The 15,233-nt window shown below is 41.4% G+C and overlaps 3 protein-coding genes across 8 annotated transcripts in view; all 3 read right to left on the bottom strand.

The window, feature by feature from the left end:
* LOC113454017 (uncharacterized) overlaps positions 1 to 12,056 on the bottom strand; it is an 81,641-nt gene extending 69,585 nt beyond the window's left edge. The window contains exon 1 of the mRNA XM_087928399.1: positions 11,997 to 12,056. The gene's annotated coding sequence lies outside the window, so the exon portion shown is untranslated. The remainder of the gene's footprint in view (positions 1 to 11,996) is intronic.
* The window catches only part of LOC113454189 (uncharacterized), a 94,835-nt gene that overhangs the window by 69,585 nt on the left and 10,017 nt on the right, over positions 1 to 15,233 (bottom strand). The window contains exons 1-5 of one of the 4 annotated variants that reach the window (XM_087928088.1): positions 11,997 to 12,056; positions 11,031 to 11,061; positions 9,507 to 10,928; positions 7,002 to 9,433; positions 5,304 to 5,309 (exon numbers count right to left, since the gene is read on the bottom strand). The exons of 1 other annotated variant lie outside the window; for it this stretch is intronic. In XM_087928088.1, coding sequence (XP_087784214.1) covers positions 5,304 to 5,309; positions 7,002 to 8,651 — 1,656 coding nt within the window. In that variant the 5' untranslated portion in view covers positions 8,652 to 9,433; positions 9,507 to 10,928; positions 11,031 to 11,061; positions 11,997 to 12,056. 2 more of the 4 variants (XM_087928087.1, XM_087928084.1) reach the window with 2 other exon arrangements.
* Positions 1 to 15,233, bottom strand: part of LOC113452989 (uncharacterized) — a 56,647-nt gene that overhangs the window by 31,405 nt on the left and 10,009 nt on the right. For 2 of the 3 annotated variants that reach the window (XR_015742445.1, XM_087928096.1), the window contains exon 1: positions 11,997 to 12,057. The exons of the other annotated variant lie outside the window; for it this stretch is intronic. The gene's annotated coding sequence lies outside the window, so the exon portion shown is untranslated. Of the gene's footprint in view, positions 1 to 11,996; positions 12,058 to 15,233 lie in introns of those variants that run through there. 3 annotated transcript variants of the gene reach the window in all.

Below are 15,233 nucleotides of genomic sequence, written 5' to 3' on the forward strand. Positions count from 1 at the left end.
GCCAAGCAGGGGTCAGTTTTACTGGTTCTTAGAACTACCGATGATGTTAACAACCGGTTCTATAGAACCGGTGCAAACCGGTAGAAACCCACCTCTGCTGCTTAATATCGATTTTTACATTTTTATATATGTTGTTTATATGGTTATGGTTTTTAATCTGATTGTTCTACATCACCCACCACCCATGGGGGGTGGGTATAGAAATTTCATTTATAAATAATTTTAAAATGTAAGTTTTTGAGGTTGACTGTAGGCTAAAGGAGAAATAATAGAGGAAGTATACAAATAAATAAAGTAGGATTTAAACTTGGTGGTTGTGGAAGGGGAAGTCAGGGTCAGATAACAAATGCTTTACCAGTTAACAATAATATGTTAAATCCCTATTGCGTTCCTTTACCCCTACTACTATCTGCATCTTTTACTTTCCCCAATTTTAATTCTACTCTTTCCTCTCGACTTGCAAGGGAAAAGCTTTTCTTTTAATCACAAAGGGGCACATAGAATGCAGAGTCTGTAGAGATTCTCAGTCATCCAGATCATGGTTGTCCCAAAGGTACTTTTTTCAGGAGGCAATTGGATGAAAATCAAATACTTTGGTCACCTAATGAGAAGGAAGGACTCACTGGAGAAGAGCCTAATGCTGAGAAAGATTGAGGACAATAGAAGAAGAGGATGACAGAGAATGAGGTGGCTGGATGGAGTCACTGAAGCAGTAGGTGTGAGCTTAGATGGACTCCAGAAGATGATAGAGAACAGGAAGGCCTGGAGGAACATCGTCCATGGGGTTGCAATGGGTTGGATACAATTTAACAAATAATAACAGCAACAACTGGACTTTGTTGTTCTTTCTTTTGAAGACATTTCACTTCTCAGATAACAGATAATCAGAGTTGGAAGGGACTTTGTAGGTCATCTTGTCCAATCCCCTGCCCAAGCAGGAGACCCTACACCATTTCTGACAGGTGGGAGTCAGTGCCTTGACTTTCTTAAAGGGGAAGGTGTGTTTTAAGATTTTTACACTGCTGTTGGGAGGAAATACTTCCCTGGACAATCAGCACTTTGAAGAAATCATTGAATAATGAAGGAAAGCTTTTAGTGGCAGGGAACCAAGGTGAGTGACATTCAACAAGGCTTCCTGGCTAGCTAGAAAGATTGACATTGAAATGTGAGTTTACATACCCTTTCTGAGTTTTGATCTAAAACTGGTTTTTGGTGAAGGTTAAATCTGTGCTTGATGTTTAATCCTGTTTTTATTGATGGAATAATTTTCCCTATTCAGCTTCAACAAGTAACAGATACTGTTGTGATTTAATTATTTGTATTGTGTTTGAATTTTTTCCTGCCTCTTGGTTTCTTTTTCTATTTGGGGAAGGGGGTCCTCCTTCACTGCTTTAGTACTATCTTGCACTGTCCTTTTGGGGGTATACTTCTAAGAGGCAGGATGCAAGTTTGGCACTGATTTTTTTTACTGCCTTTCTGGGTGTGTGTGTGACCTTCCTTAAATCTGGATGTTTTCCTTAGGATATCTTGTGAGGTGAGTGAGACCAGCTGATATATTTAAGTGATGCAAATGGATCTAAGGATTGCTTTTTCTGGGTGTGCTTTTTCTGGAGAGCTTAAATGTCCTCCCTGCTAAAGGGTTTCACTTTATGAGCAAGAGTTGCAGGGGTGGGATTCTACCAGTTTGCACCTATTCTCTAGAACCGGCTGTTAACATTCTAAGAAGTTCGGAGAACCGGTTGTTAGAAGAAATTACTGGTCTAATTCTGTAAGGAAGGCAGGAAGGAAACATTCTGGTGTTGAAACTGCCTCTCCGTTAACCCTTATTATATTCTTGGCAGGACTAGACTTCCTGTCTCAGGAACTTCTCTGGAGTTTTTTTCCCCTCCTTTGCTGGTACTTTACTTATGTGGAGTGACCATTTAAAGTTACAATGGCACTGAAAAAAGTGATGACCATTTTTCACACTTACGACTGTTGCAGCATCCCCACAATCATGAGAGGCCAGGCAAGGAGATGCGTGCCTTGATGTGATATTGAGTTGGCCACACCCAGCCAATAACATGACCACCAAGCCATGTCTACCCAGTCACACAACCACCAAGCCACACCCACCACCTAAGCCACACCCACAGAACTGGTTGTTAAAAAAACTGAATCCCACCCCACTTCCCTGCTGTGGAGGAGCCCAAAGGGCCTGACTTCAACGTGCCCTCCACTCACCTCCCAGGAGCCACTTCGACCTCTTCAAGCAGCACAAGAAGCTCCGCTGACGCCATTATCCTCCTGTGGTTGAGCCGGAAGAGGAAGTTCCTCTGTCCTTCTCCTCTACGTCCTCTCTAGCAATCCACTACTTTGTTTCAACTCTTTCCAGCTCAAGCCACTACCCTGCCCCCAACCACCATTATTGTAATGTATTCACTGCTTTCTTTCGGACTGAATGTTCCTTCTTTGTAGAGCGCCATTTGCAAGATGTTTTCATTGATTCAGTGCCATCAAGTCGTATTCGACTCCGCCAAGCATGTCGATAGCTTTTGTCCATGGCCATCTACCCCACATCTTTTCTATTAGGTCCTCTCAAGATGGCACTCATTTCTCCCTGAAGCTGTGCCTGAAGCTTCGTTTGCAATAAGCAGCAACTAAACCAGGTTGACATGCAAACTGGCAGCGAGAAAGGGAACCTCCTTTGGGGCCAGTGAAGATTGTTGTGTGCAGCCCTAAATCATTTCCAGCTTCACCCGATGAATAGAATAATGAAATATGAGACAAAACCCTGAAGTGCCCACCCACATTCCTTCTAAACAAGATCTAGGTAGAATATACTATCTTCCAATCTATATTATTGTGTTGTATTGTATTGTAATGTCTAAATCTGTGTTATTGCATTGCCTCGAATTCTAGATGATATAATTTTGTAATCTTTGAAAGTTTATGTAACACAGGAGAAATACCAGAGCGTTGGAAAAGAGCTGATGTGATTCCAAACTACAAAAAGGAGGGGAAATAATCCAGGAAATTATAGGCTAATTAGAATGACATGGTAAAAATACAATGAAGCAAAGAATTTGTGAACACCTATAAACAAGCAAGGTGATGTAGGAAGGTAGCACCCATCCCTCTCTTAGGAAAATGGAATGTTTTAGGATATACTAAAAAGGCAAAATATTTCCCTGAAAAAGAGAAGTAGAAACTCAGAAACAGAAACTCACCTCCGTAGCAGAAGCTCTCCCCCACCTTTGTTAATGGGCGGGCCATTAAGGCCTGAACCAGAGTATTGTACATAACAAAGCCCTCTACCCATCTCACCAACTGGCCTGGGAAGATTGCATTAGCCAGCACTCAGGTGAACTCAGGTGAAGCTATGTGGTCCAGACAAAGCCTACAAAGTTAGTTAAGACCCGCCCCGGGAATCTGACAGCCAATGGGATACATTTCTTACACAGAACAGGAAACACTAAGGTGAGGCCCAACAGAGGGTATATAACTAAGGGTCTCTCAGCATCTTGGCCCTTCTTTTCCTTCACCCAACATCTTGAAGCATGTGATCATCCTTTTCACTTTGGAGCTCCAAGCCATGAGGTCCACCATTAAATCATCTTTCCAAACAGCCTCCATGTTTCCAGTGTCTTTTTCTGCACTTCGAACTGAACCTAGAAGGATATTTCTTCCAACAGTGATTTATTAAAACCCAGCATGGGTTTGTTAAAAAGAGATCTTTTAAAAGAAAACCTTGCTGCCTTTTTTTATTTAAGCAATTAAATTACCAGATCAGCAAAATGCTGTGCAGATAGTATACTTGGATTTCAGCAAGCCATTGGACAAATCTTTATGGAAAATGAATGGTGTAAAAATGAAGGCAGAGAGACTCAGAGCAATTCAGTGCTTGTAGTCAGACATGGAAGTTGAAAAAAAAAAATTGGAAAGAATAGAACAATTCTTTATTAGCCAAGTGTGCTTTAGACACACAAGGAAATGGTCTCTGGTGCATACACTTTCAATATACATAAAAAGTGATAGTCACAGATTATATCATAAGGCAATCATAAGTCATAAGATACAACAATAATTGATCACATAATATACTGGAAGTCCCCAAAAGTTTCCCCCAGCCACTGAGATGCCAAAGAGAGTAAGACTTGAGACGAAACTTGCAAAATAACAGCTTTTTTATTCTTTGGCCAAAGCAAAAAAGACTGGGTGAATACTAAATCCAAAACATACAGACAAAAGGCATGTAAGGAATAGGCAAACACATCGAGTGGCTCAGAGTGTTATATACATTTTATGCCAACAGAAACAAAGTTTATCCAATCAGAGACAAAGGTTCATTATTCAATGTGGGCAATGTCTTGCCATGCCCTCCCCTTCCTTATCCATGGAGCGTTCTTTGTCTATACTTTGTTATCTTACAGAGTATCCCTTGTCCTTGTGTTCATGCTCCTAGGCAGCCCCCCAGTTATCTATGGAGCAGGATGTTCCTGGGAATTGTCTCCAAGGATGTGCCTAGTTCTGAGGCAAATTGCAGAAGTGAGAAACCAGATAGAAAAGGATACAATTCTTTTACAAAATGGATTCCTAACAAATTATTTCTAACCATAGCAAAATAGTGCAAGCAACTTCTTTTAACAGAAGCAAAGAGCAAAGGTTAGATGGATTCATATCAATATGTCCTTTCAGTACTGATAGGAGAAGGTAGTAGGAAAGATGAGAAGGATAAGAAGATGACGAGGATAATAGCAGTACAGTCTACCGTATGGATAAATATCTTTGGGCAGAAGACAATGGTGTGGGAGTTCAGTGTTTAGCAGAGTGATGGCACAGGGGAAGAAACTATCTTTGCTTTTAGTCGTTTTGGCAAGCAATGCCCTGAGGGGAGATGTTGAAATGAAATAACCAGAAGAAAGATTGGCTAGATAGATTTCTAAACTGAAACACTCTACGCGGCATTTTATTCCAACAGTTCAACCCTGTTTGGAGTCCAACTGTTCAGGTATTTAATTTAATGTTCTACCATCATCCCAGTACCCAAGAAGCCCTCCATCAAGGAACTGAATGACTACAGACCAGTTGCTCTAACATCTGTAGTTATGAAAATCTTTGAAAGGTTTGTTCTGTCCCACCTGAAAACCACCACGGATCCACTTGTGGATCCCATGCAGTTTGCATACCGAGCAAATAGATCGACAGATGATGCTGTTAATATGGCTCTGCATTACATCCTACAACACCTTGAATCTCCAAATACCTACGCAAGGGACCTCTTTGTAGACTTCAGTTCAGCATTCAATACCATCATTCCAGACACTCTTCTAAGTAAATTAAACCAACTAGCGGTACTTGAACATACTTGAAAGTGGATCATAAGCTTCCTAACAGACAGGAAGCAGCAGGTGAAGCTAGGCGGAATCACATCCGATACCTGTACAATCAGAACAGGGCCACCCCAAGGCTGTGTGCTTTCTCCACTTCTCTTTTCCCTGTATACCAATGACTGCATCTCAAACGATCCATCTGTTCAAATACTGAAGTTTGCTGATGACACAACAGTGATTGGTCTCATTCGAGACAATGATGAATCTGCATACAGACAGGTTATACAACTTGCCTCATGGTGTAACCGGAACAATCTGGAACTGAACACACTCAAAACCGTAGAAATGGTGGTAGACTTTAGAAGAAACCCTCCTATACTACCACCTCCTACAATACTAGACAACACAGTATCAACTGTAGAGACCTTCAAATTTCTAGGTTCTACTATATCACATGACCTAAAATGGACACCTAACATCAAAAACATCATCAAAAAAGCACAACAAAGAATGTTCTTTCTGCGCCAACTCAGAAAGCTCAAACTGCCCAAGGAGCTGCTGATACAGTTCTACAGAGGAATGATTGAGTCTGTCATCTGTACCTCTGTAACTGTCTGGTTTGGTTCTGCAACCCAACAGGACAAAGACTTCAGAGGATAATTAGGACTGCAGAAAAAGCAATTACTACCCACCTGCCTTCAATTGAGGACCTGTATACTGCAGGAGTCAAAAAGAGGGCTGTGAAAATATTTACAGACCCCTCACATCCTGGACATAAACTGTTTCAACTCCTTCCCTCAAATCAACGCTATAGAGCACTGCACACCAGAACAACTAGACACAAGAACAGTTTTTTCCTGAAAGCCATCAATCACTCTGCTAAACAAATAATTCCCTCAACACTGTTCAACTATTTACAAAATGTACATTACTATTACTGTTAATCTTCTCACCACTCCTTCTCACCCATCTTCTCCCACTTGACTGTTTCCTAGTATGATTTGATTGTTGATTGTACCCTATGATTAACATTAAGTGTTGTACCTTATGATTCTTGATTCTTAATGAATGTACCTTTTCTTTATGTATACTGAGAGTATTTACACCAAGACAAATTCCTTGTGTGTCCAATCACACTTGGCCAGTATTGTATTGTATTGTATTGTATTTAATTCAAAAGCTGGAACAGTAAAGTGCATAGTGGACCAGAACATACAATGGTTATTGGTTAGTTGGAGAACGCAACTTCCTGCATGAGACATTCTACATTATGATTGGTTGCTGGGTGTAAAGGGGACGTTCCCCATTTTCCCGCCTTTTGCTTCTGTGTGCTCTGTATGCTGTCCTGAGATTTACCTCAGAATGTAGTGATGTGCCTAACTTATTTGCTCTAAATATATAATAGATTTTTTTAAAAACTACAGTCAGTGTCTCTGTCTTAATTTGGATACCAGCTGCATAATTCCCTCACACCAACCAACCTGGCTAATGGGCAGATTCCAGTCTCTGTTCCCCAAAATGCAGGGTTTGCAGTTATTAGACCTACTTGTGAAAGCTTTCTGACAACTGGGACATACAAAGGGCTCCTTTTCTGTGTCAGTTCCCTATTATTCCACCAGGTCGGAATTCCAACTGAAACTTTTCCCACAATCCAAGCATTCATCCTGTGTGAATCCTCTGGTGTCTCACCAGGTCAGAATTCCAACTGAAAGCTTTCCCACAATTTGGACACTCATAGGGTTTATTTCTCATGTGAGTCCTCTGGTGTATCACCAGGTTGCCATTCTGACTAAAACTTTTACCACAATCAGGACACTTATATGGTTTCTCTCCTGTGTGAGTCCTCTGGTGTCTGTCCAGGTTGGAATTCTGATTGAAACATTTCCCACAAACTGAACACTCATATGGTTTTTCTCCTGTATGGGTCCTCTGGTGTATGAGAAGATTGGAATTCTGCTGGAAACTTTTCCCACAATCCGGACACTTATGTGGTTTGTCACCCAGGTGAGTCCTCTGTTGCTGCACATGGTTGGAATTCCAACTGAAATGTTTCTCTCCTGTGTGAGTCCTCATGTGTGTCACAAAGGCAGAATTATTATTGAACCTTTTCCTACAATCTGGACACTCATATGGTTTCTCCCCAGTGTGAGTCCTCTGGTGTTGCACAAGGTTAGAGTTCTGACTGAAACTTTTTCCACAATCTGGACACTCATATGGTTTCTCACCTGTGTGAGTCCTCCGGTGTTGCACAAGGCTGGATTTATTATTGAAACTTTTCCCACAATCCGAACACTCATACGGTTTCTCTCCTGTGTGAATCCTCTGGTGCGTGACCAGATTGGAATTCTGGAGGAAACTTTTCCCACAGTATAAACACTCATATGGATTCTCCCCAGTGTGAGTCCTCTGGTGTATCACCAGGCGAAAGTTCTGACTGAAACTTTTCCCACAATCCGAACACTCATATGGTTTCTCGCCCGTGTGAGTCCTCTGGTGTATCACCAGATTAGAGTTCTGACTGAAATTTTTCCCACAGTATAGACATTTATATGGTTTCTCTCCTGTGTGAGTCCTCTGGTGTTGCACAAGGCTGGAATTATTATTGAAACTTTTCCCACAATCCAAACACTCATACGGTTTCTCCCCAGTGTGAGTCCTCTGATGTATCACCAGGTTAGAGTTCTGAATGAAACTTTCCCCACAATCTGGACACTTATATGGTTTCTCTCCTGTGTGAGTCCTCTGGTGTATGACCAGATTGGAATTCTGCTGGAAACTTTTCCCACAGTATAGACACTCATATGGTTTCTCTCCTGTGTGAGTCCTCTGGTGTTTCACAAGGTTAGAATAATTATTGAAACTTTTTCCACAATGTGGACACTCATACGGTTTCTCCCCAGTGTGAGTTCTCTGGTGCGTAAGCAAGTAGGCACTACGACTAAAGCTTTTCCCACAATCTGGACACTCATATGGTTTCTCCCCTGTGTGAGTTCTCTGGTGTATCATCAGGGAAGAGTTCCGACTGAAACTTTTCCCACACTCTGGACACTCAAATGGTTTCTCCCCTGTGTGAGTTCTCTGGTGTAACACCAGGTAAGAGTTCCGACTGAAACTTTTCCCACACTCTGGACACTCGTATGGTTTCTCTCCAGTGTGTGTCCTCTTGTGTATCACCAGCGTGGCATGCTTACTAAACTTTTTGCCACACTCTGGGCACTGGTAGGGCTTTTCTGCAATATGGGTTCTTTTATGCTCAAGAAGTTGGGAAGTGTAGCGAAAAACTTCACCACATTCGGGGCGTTTGTATGGTTTTTCACCAGTGTGGATCCTCTGATCCATAATCAGCTCTTTGTAATTTGTGCTTTTCTGACAATATGAATATCTGTGGAGCTTTTCCGCCACTGATAGTCTTAGATTCTTGATTCTTGATTCTTTCTTCTTTCTTTTTGGATGGTTCAAGCTGTTTGTTTCCTTACAGGGTGAGGCCTGCCTGGAATGAATATTTCCACCCCACGGACTTCTAGATATTTCCTCTTTTTCTGAATATATTCCACCTTTATTTTTTGATATGTTTCCTTGAGTTCCACACACGATACTCGTTTATTAGGTCAAAACGTTTCTCCTATTTTTTTCTTGTCTCTTCCTGGCTGTGGAAGGGGAAGAGTTTTGTAATTATCTGGAGGGGAAAAGCGTGTTTCAGTTAATATGTTGTTTTCTCTTGCATTTGTTGTAGAATCTTTCTTTTTTTTTTTTTTTTTTATAAAAAAAAAAAAAAAAATTTTTTTTTATTATTTTTTTTTTTAATTAAAAAAAAAAAAAAAAAAAAAAAAAAAAAAAAAAAAAAAAAAAAAAAAAAAATTAATTAATAAATTTTAATCTACTTAATCTTTACAAATAAAAAAAAAAAATAATATAATTTATATATGAAATCAGGCTGGTTAACACTGCAAAATTTTATAATCAAGACAGATACCTAGAAATGCTAAGGATAGGAACATGAATACACATATATTCACAAAAAATACAGAAACACACCACAATCTGTGTGTACCACATGTATGTATCAGTGGTGGGATTCAAATCATTTAACAGGTTCTGTGGGCGTGGCTAGGTAGCCATGGCTAGGTGGTCATGTGACTGGGTGGGCATGTATGTGGTCATGTGACTGGGTGGGCATGGCCAACTCAATGTCACCCATGTCAAGGACTGCCTCGCCTGGCCCCAGGCTTTGGTTGCAAGAATTTCCAGCAGCCTTCCCGGCCACACACTTCCTTGTCCCGCTGCCCCATGTGAGGCGGGAGGCCCAAGAGAAAGCTCCTGGTCAAGGCAAACAGCCCTTCACGACCTAGCTAGCCCTTCCCGGGGAGCAAAGCATGGCTTGGACAAACTGATCTGTCCTGAAGGCAAGCTGCAGACCAGCGGCAGTGGCCGCAGAAAGAAGAACGCAAGCTACAGAGCAGCGGTGATGGCAGTGCTCCGGGAGGGCAGGCGGATGTCCCGGGGCTGCACATGCACACTGCAATGGAGAAGCAGTCTCAGCCCAGCCCAGCGTCTCCCCCAAGGGCTGCCTGGCCATCGGCTGGCTGGGCTGGCCTGGAAGCGGCGCATCCTGTCATGGGCTGGATGTGGGACTCAAGGCGGAGGGGAAGGCAACTGGGTGGCATCGCCCGGAGGCCGCTGTGTCCCACTGAGGCGGCTCTTTGGCCAAGCACAAGGGCCCAGCGTCCCTCCCCTGCTGCCAGCCTTATCTTCTAGATCTTCTACACACCTCCCCCAGCCTGAATACATGCCCTACAGATCCCAACGGGCCACCCAACCGAGCAGAAGAAATAGATGAACTCTTTGCTAATCAATTAACAATTTTATGTAGGAAACATACCACAGCAGTAATGGGAGACCTTAACTACCCTGATATCAACTCAGCAGCAGCTTCCTAACCAACTTAATGACTACTTTGTCATCCAAAAGGTAGAGGAGGGCACTAGAGGAAAATCTACTGAAAAATATGATCATAAAAGCCCAGTCCAACACAATACCACTAAAAAAGAAAAACAAGAAATTCAAGATGAAATCAGAATGATATCATACAAGACCTCTCTGGTAAACAAAGACAAAAAGGATGAGTACAAAAAATGGAAAGGACATATCAGCAGATGGCCCAAATCTGCAAAGATGAACTCAGGAAAGCAAAGGCTCAGAATGATCACAGACTTGCAACAAAAGACAATTAAAAAGTTTCTTTCAACATATAAAGAACAAAAAAACCGAGGAAACAGTTGGTTCACTAAAGTGTGAAGATACCAAGGAAGTTACAGGCAGTAGACATGTAGCCAATCAGCATTCTTTGCATCAGTCCTCGCACAAAAGGAAACTATTGCCCAACCTACCAAAAATATAACTGTAAAAGACAGACTAGAAATAAAAATTAAAATAAGTAAGAAAATGATACTAATACCTGTCTGGCCTTGATAAATATAAATCACCTGATGGGTTACAGCCCAGAGTTCTGAAAAAGCTGGTAGATGTCATCTCAGAACCATTGTATCATATCTTTAAAAAATCTCGGAGCACTGGGGAACTATCAGAGGTTCGGAAAAGAGCTGATGTGGTCCACATCTGTGGTAACAATATTTTATTAGTCATTTTCTGTAATCCTTTGTACAGCCATTTCGCATAGATCTAGGGATACGTGGGCATTTATGGTGGGGGTAGGAGTACCTTTGCAATAAGTGCCTCATCCTGTTGTGATCTGCGGGTTTAGAAGGAACAGGAAAATAGGTAAAAGTTCAAGGTACACAGCAGGGACTTTCCCATGGGACTTTCTGTAACTGTATGTTCTCATGGGACTTTCCGTGGCTGTATGTTTTCATCCTGTTGAGGTAATATCCTGTTGAGGTCATTGTTTTCTGAATATGCATTCTGTACTTTCGATTTCTCCTGAATAAAACCTGCTGCCTGAGTTCCCTCAGGGCTGGCATTTGCTCAGACATTTTCCCTGTGTCTCATTTCAAGTGCCAGACCACCACACACATCTTCAAAAAAGGAATAAAAACAGACCCCCGAAACTACAGACCAACAATCATCCTAACATCAATATCTGGAAAGATACTGGGAAAAAATAATTTTAAAGAAACCTGTGACTAAGTGACTAAATTAGCAGACCAGCCACAAAGTAGACCACAACCTATTTCTTGCTCAGCTAGAAAAATGTGGGATAGACAACATCCCCACCAGATGAATTTGTAGCTGGCTGACAAACAGTACCGGGCAAGTAATTCTTAACGGTACCAGATCCACATGGAGGGGACTAAGCAGTGGGGTACCACAAGGTTCTGCCTTAGGCCCAGGACTCTTCAGGATCTTCCTAAAGGAAGGAGAACTCTTCAAAGCTGCAGATGACACTCAGCTGGCAGGAAGAGCCAACACCCCGGAGACAAGCTCAGGATCCAAAAAGATCTTGACAGACTTGAATTATGGGCTCCATCCAACACAATGAAAATTAATGAAAAGTTTTACATCTGGGCAGAAAAAAAACAAAGATACAAGTACAGAGATTAGCTGAAAAACAGAAACTGTGAGAGGAGCCTTGGAGTCTCAGTGGACATGAACCAGCAACTACAAGGTGGAGCGAACCGAAGAGCCCGACTTGCTCCCGGCCTCTCCTCCGACCTGCCCTCCGCTCACCTTCCAGCTGCCGCTTCTTCGACTCAGGGAAAAGTGCAACAGGCACCGCGATCCTCCGTTGGGAAGCCGGAAGACGAGGTTTCTCAGCGCTTCTCCTTTCCATAGTCGTTCTAGAAATCCGCGACTCTATCATCTCAATTCCTTTCGGTTCAGCTAACAGGCTCTTGCTACTGCATTGGCGACTATCCAGGCGCGCTTGTTGCCTAACCATAGAGCGCCATCTAGCCAACAATGGCTAGATCGTCCGAGCTCTAGCTTCGTAATATTAGCTGGGTGCTTGCTGGCTCCCACGTTGTTTCCGATGACATTTAAATATCGTCCTCTCTGTATTACTATTATGCTCTCTGCTCACTCGAGCAGCCTTCCCAATTTCCAGAGTGATTTCAATCTTGAGAATTCCCAGGCTGCTTGGGCAAAACACTTGGCTGTCACTGGAGATCAAACATTCTCTACATCCTAAAATATTTATTACTGATTCACTTGAGAGCCAGTTTTGGCTGTTCCTGGATCTGCAGACCCTGGCTATACTCAGTCATGCCCTAGTTACCTGCATATTGGATGACTTCAATAAATTCTGCATGAGCCACCATTGAAAGGTATCCAAAAGTTACAGCTGGTAGAGAATGCAATGCTTATATGTGTTTCTGAAGCAGCACATGTCACACCTCTGCTCCCTGAGCTGCCTTGGTTGCCAGTTTGCTTGTGGCTCCAGTCCAAGGTTTTGCTGGTTTTGCCTTCCTGGCATGGGACTGAGCCTTTCCCTGCTTACTTCAGCCTACTTGACAAGACCTGGTAAAGAAGACATGCAGCAAGCAACATCAGCTGGGGAGCTGCATTTGGTGGATACAGGATGAGCTATGGCTTCTCTGTTGTGGCCCCCACTCTGTGGAATATCCTTTCCCCTGAAATGAGATTAGTTCCACCCCTTTTGATCTTCTGGGAGGCTCTCAAGACCTGGCTACGTCCTCAGGCCTGGAACTCTGAGGCAATCTGATATGCTCAGATGGTTCCATGGATGAGGTAGCCATTTGCATCCATTTTATTGCCTGGGGGTTGTTTTATTTATAATTGTTTTTATATTACTTATTGCTTAGTATAGATTTTTACATTTTTATATGTGCTGTATATATGGTTATGGTTTTTAATCTGATTGTTCTACATCGCCCACCACTCATTGCAGGGGTGGGTGGGGGTTATAGAAATTTCATTTATAAATAATTTTAAAATGTAAGTTTTTGAGGTTGACTGTGGAGGGGCTAAACTGAAGGAGAAATAATAAAGGAAGGATACAAATAAATAAAGTAGGATTTAAACTTTGTGGTGGTGGAAGGGGAAGTCAGGGTCAGATAACAAATACTTTACCAGTTAACAATGTGTTAAATCCCTATTGCAGTTCTTCACCCCTACTTGTATCTCCAGCTTTTAGTTTCCCCAATTTTAATTTTACTCTTTCCTCTCCACTTACAGGGGAAAAGCTTTTCTTTTAATCACAAAGGGGAACAGATAGAATGCAGTCTGTAGAGATTCTCAGTCATCCAGGTCATGGTTGTCCCAAAGGTGCTTTTTTCAGGAGGCAATTGGATAAAACTCAGATACTTTGGCCACCTAATGAGAAGGAAGGACTCACTGGAGAAGAGCCTAATGCTGAGAAAGATTGAGGACAATAGAAGAAGAGGACGACAGAGAATGAGGTGGCTGGATGGAGTCACTGAAGCAGTAGGCGTGAGCTTAAATGGACTCCAGAAGATGGTAGAGGACAAGAAGGCCTGGAGGAACATCATCCATGGGGTTGCAATGGGTTTGAATACAGCTTCACAAATAATAACAGCAACAACTGGACTTTCTTGTTCTTTCTTTTGAAGACATTTCACTTCTCAGATAATCAGAGTTGGAAGGGACCTTGCAGGTAATCATGTCCAATCCCCTGCCCAAGCAGGAGACCCTACACCATTTCTGACAGATGTGAGTCAGTGCCTTGACTTTCTTAAAGGGGAAGGTTTGTTTTAAGATTTTTACACTGCTGTTGGGAGGAAATACTTCCCTGGACAATCAGCACTTCGAAGAAATCATTGAATAATGAAGCAAAGCTTTTAGTGACAGGGAACCAAGATGAGTCACATTCAGCAAGGCTTCTTGGTGAGCTAGAAAGATTGACATTCAAATGTGAGTTTACATACCCTTTCTTGAGTTTTGATCTAAAACTGGTTTTTGGTGAAGGTTAAATATGTGCTTAGTGATGTTTAATCCTGTTTTTATTGATGGAATAATTTTCCCTATTCAGCTTCAACAAGCAACAGCTACTGTGGTAAAGCAACATATAGATTTAAATTTTAAAACCAGAAATATTTTGTTGGTACCCACATAAAGGGAGTACAATACATATTTAATGTTACACGTGTTAACAGTGGCTAGAATTGTTTGCGCAATAGTGGAAAAATGAAGAGATCCCCATAGATGGAAATGAAATTAAAAAATTACAATGTGCAGAAATGGATAGAGATAAGAGGTAGAAATTAGGCGGAGAATGATCATTGCTATGTATGAAATACAGAAGGTTGATAAACATGTTGATATAATTAGCAAAATTAGAAATAAGTTAATACAAAGAAATTTAGATAATTTTTCTGTTACACTGCTGTACTTATTGATATTTGTTTCTGCTTTGCTTTTTCATTTATGAAATATTTTATAATACTTTATAATATAATAGAATTGCAGAGGTAAGGTTAAGGATATAGTGATAGAATAGTTTGGTGATGATGAAATGAACAGTATAAAGTAGATTAATGAACAGTATAAAGTAGATTAATTAATGGTGATTTGCTCGCATAAAATGATGTAGTCTAGTAAGTAATTAATAATATATATATATATATATATATATATATATATATATATATATATATATTTGTTTTCTGAGGTTCATGGTATTTGTATGTGGATCTTTGGTTGTTGGTTTTCTCCACGTAAGATTCGAATATCTAGGCAACGTTTCGATGAAGTCTCATTCATCATCTTCAGGCTTCTGTCTTCGGCTCTTGCTTCTCAGAGTGAAGCTTCTCACTCTGAGAAGCAAGAGCCAAGAAGAAGCCTGAAGATGATGAATGAGACTTCATCAACTGTGCCTAGATACTTCGAATCTTACGGAGAAAAACCCGAACAACCAAAGATATGTGTGTGTGTGTGTGTGTGTGTGTGTGTGTATGATTTATGATATAAGGATTAATGCAAATTGGA

The sequence above is a fragment of the Pseudonaja textilis genome, chromosome 2 (genome assembly GCF_049901715.1).
Source record: "Pseudonaja textilis isolate UNSWEBS1 chromosome 2, rPseTex1.2, whole genome shotgun sequence".
In the NCBI taxonomy this organism is placed as follows: Eukaryota; Metazoa; Chordata; class Lepidosauria; order Squamata; family Elapidae; genus Pseudonaja; species Pseudonaja textilis.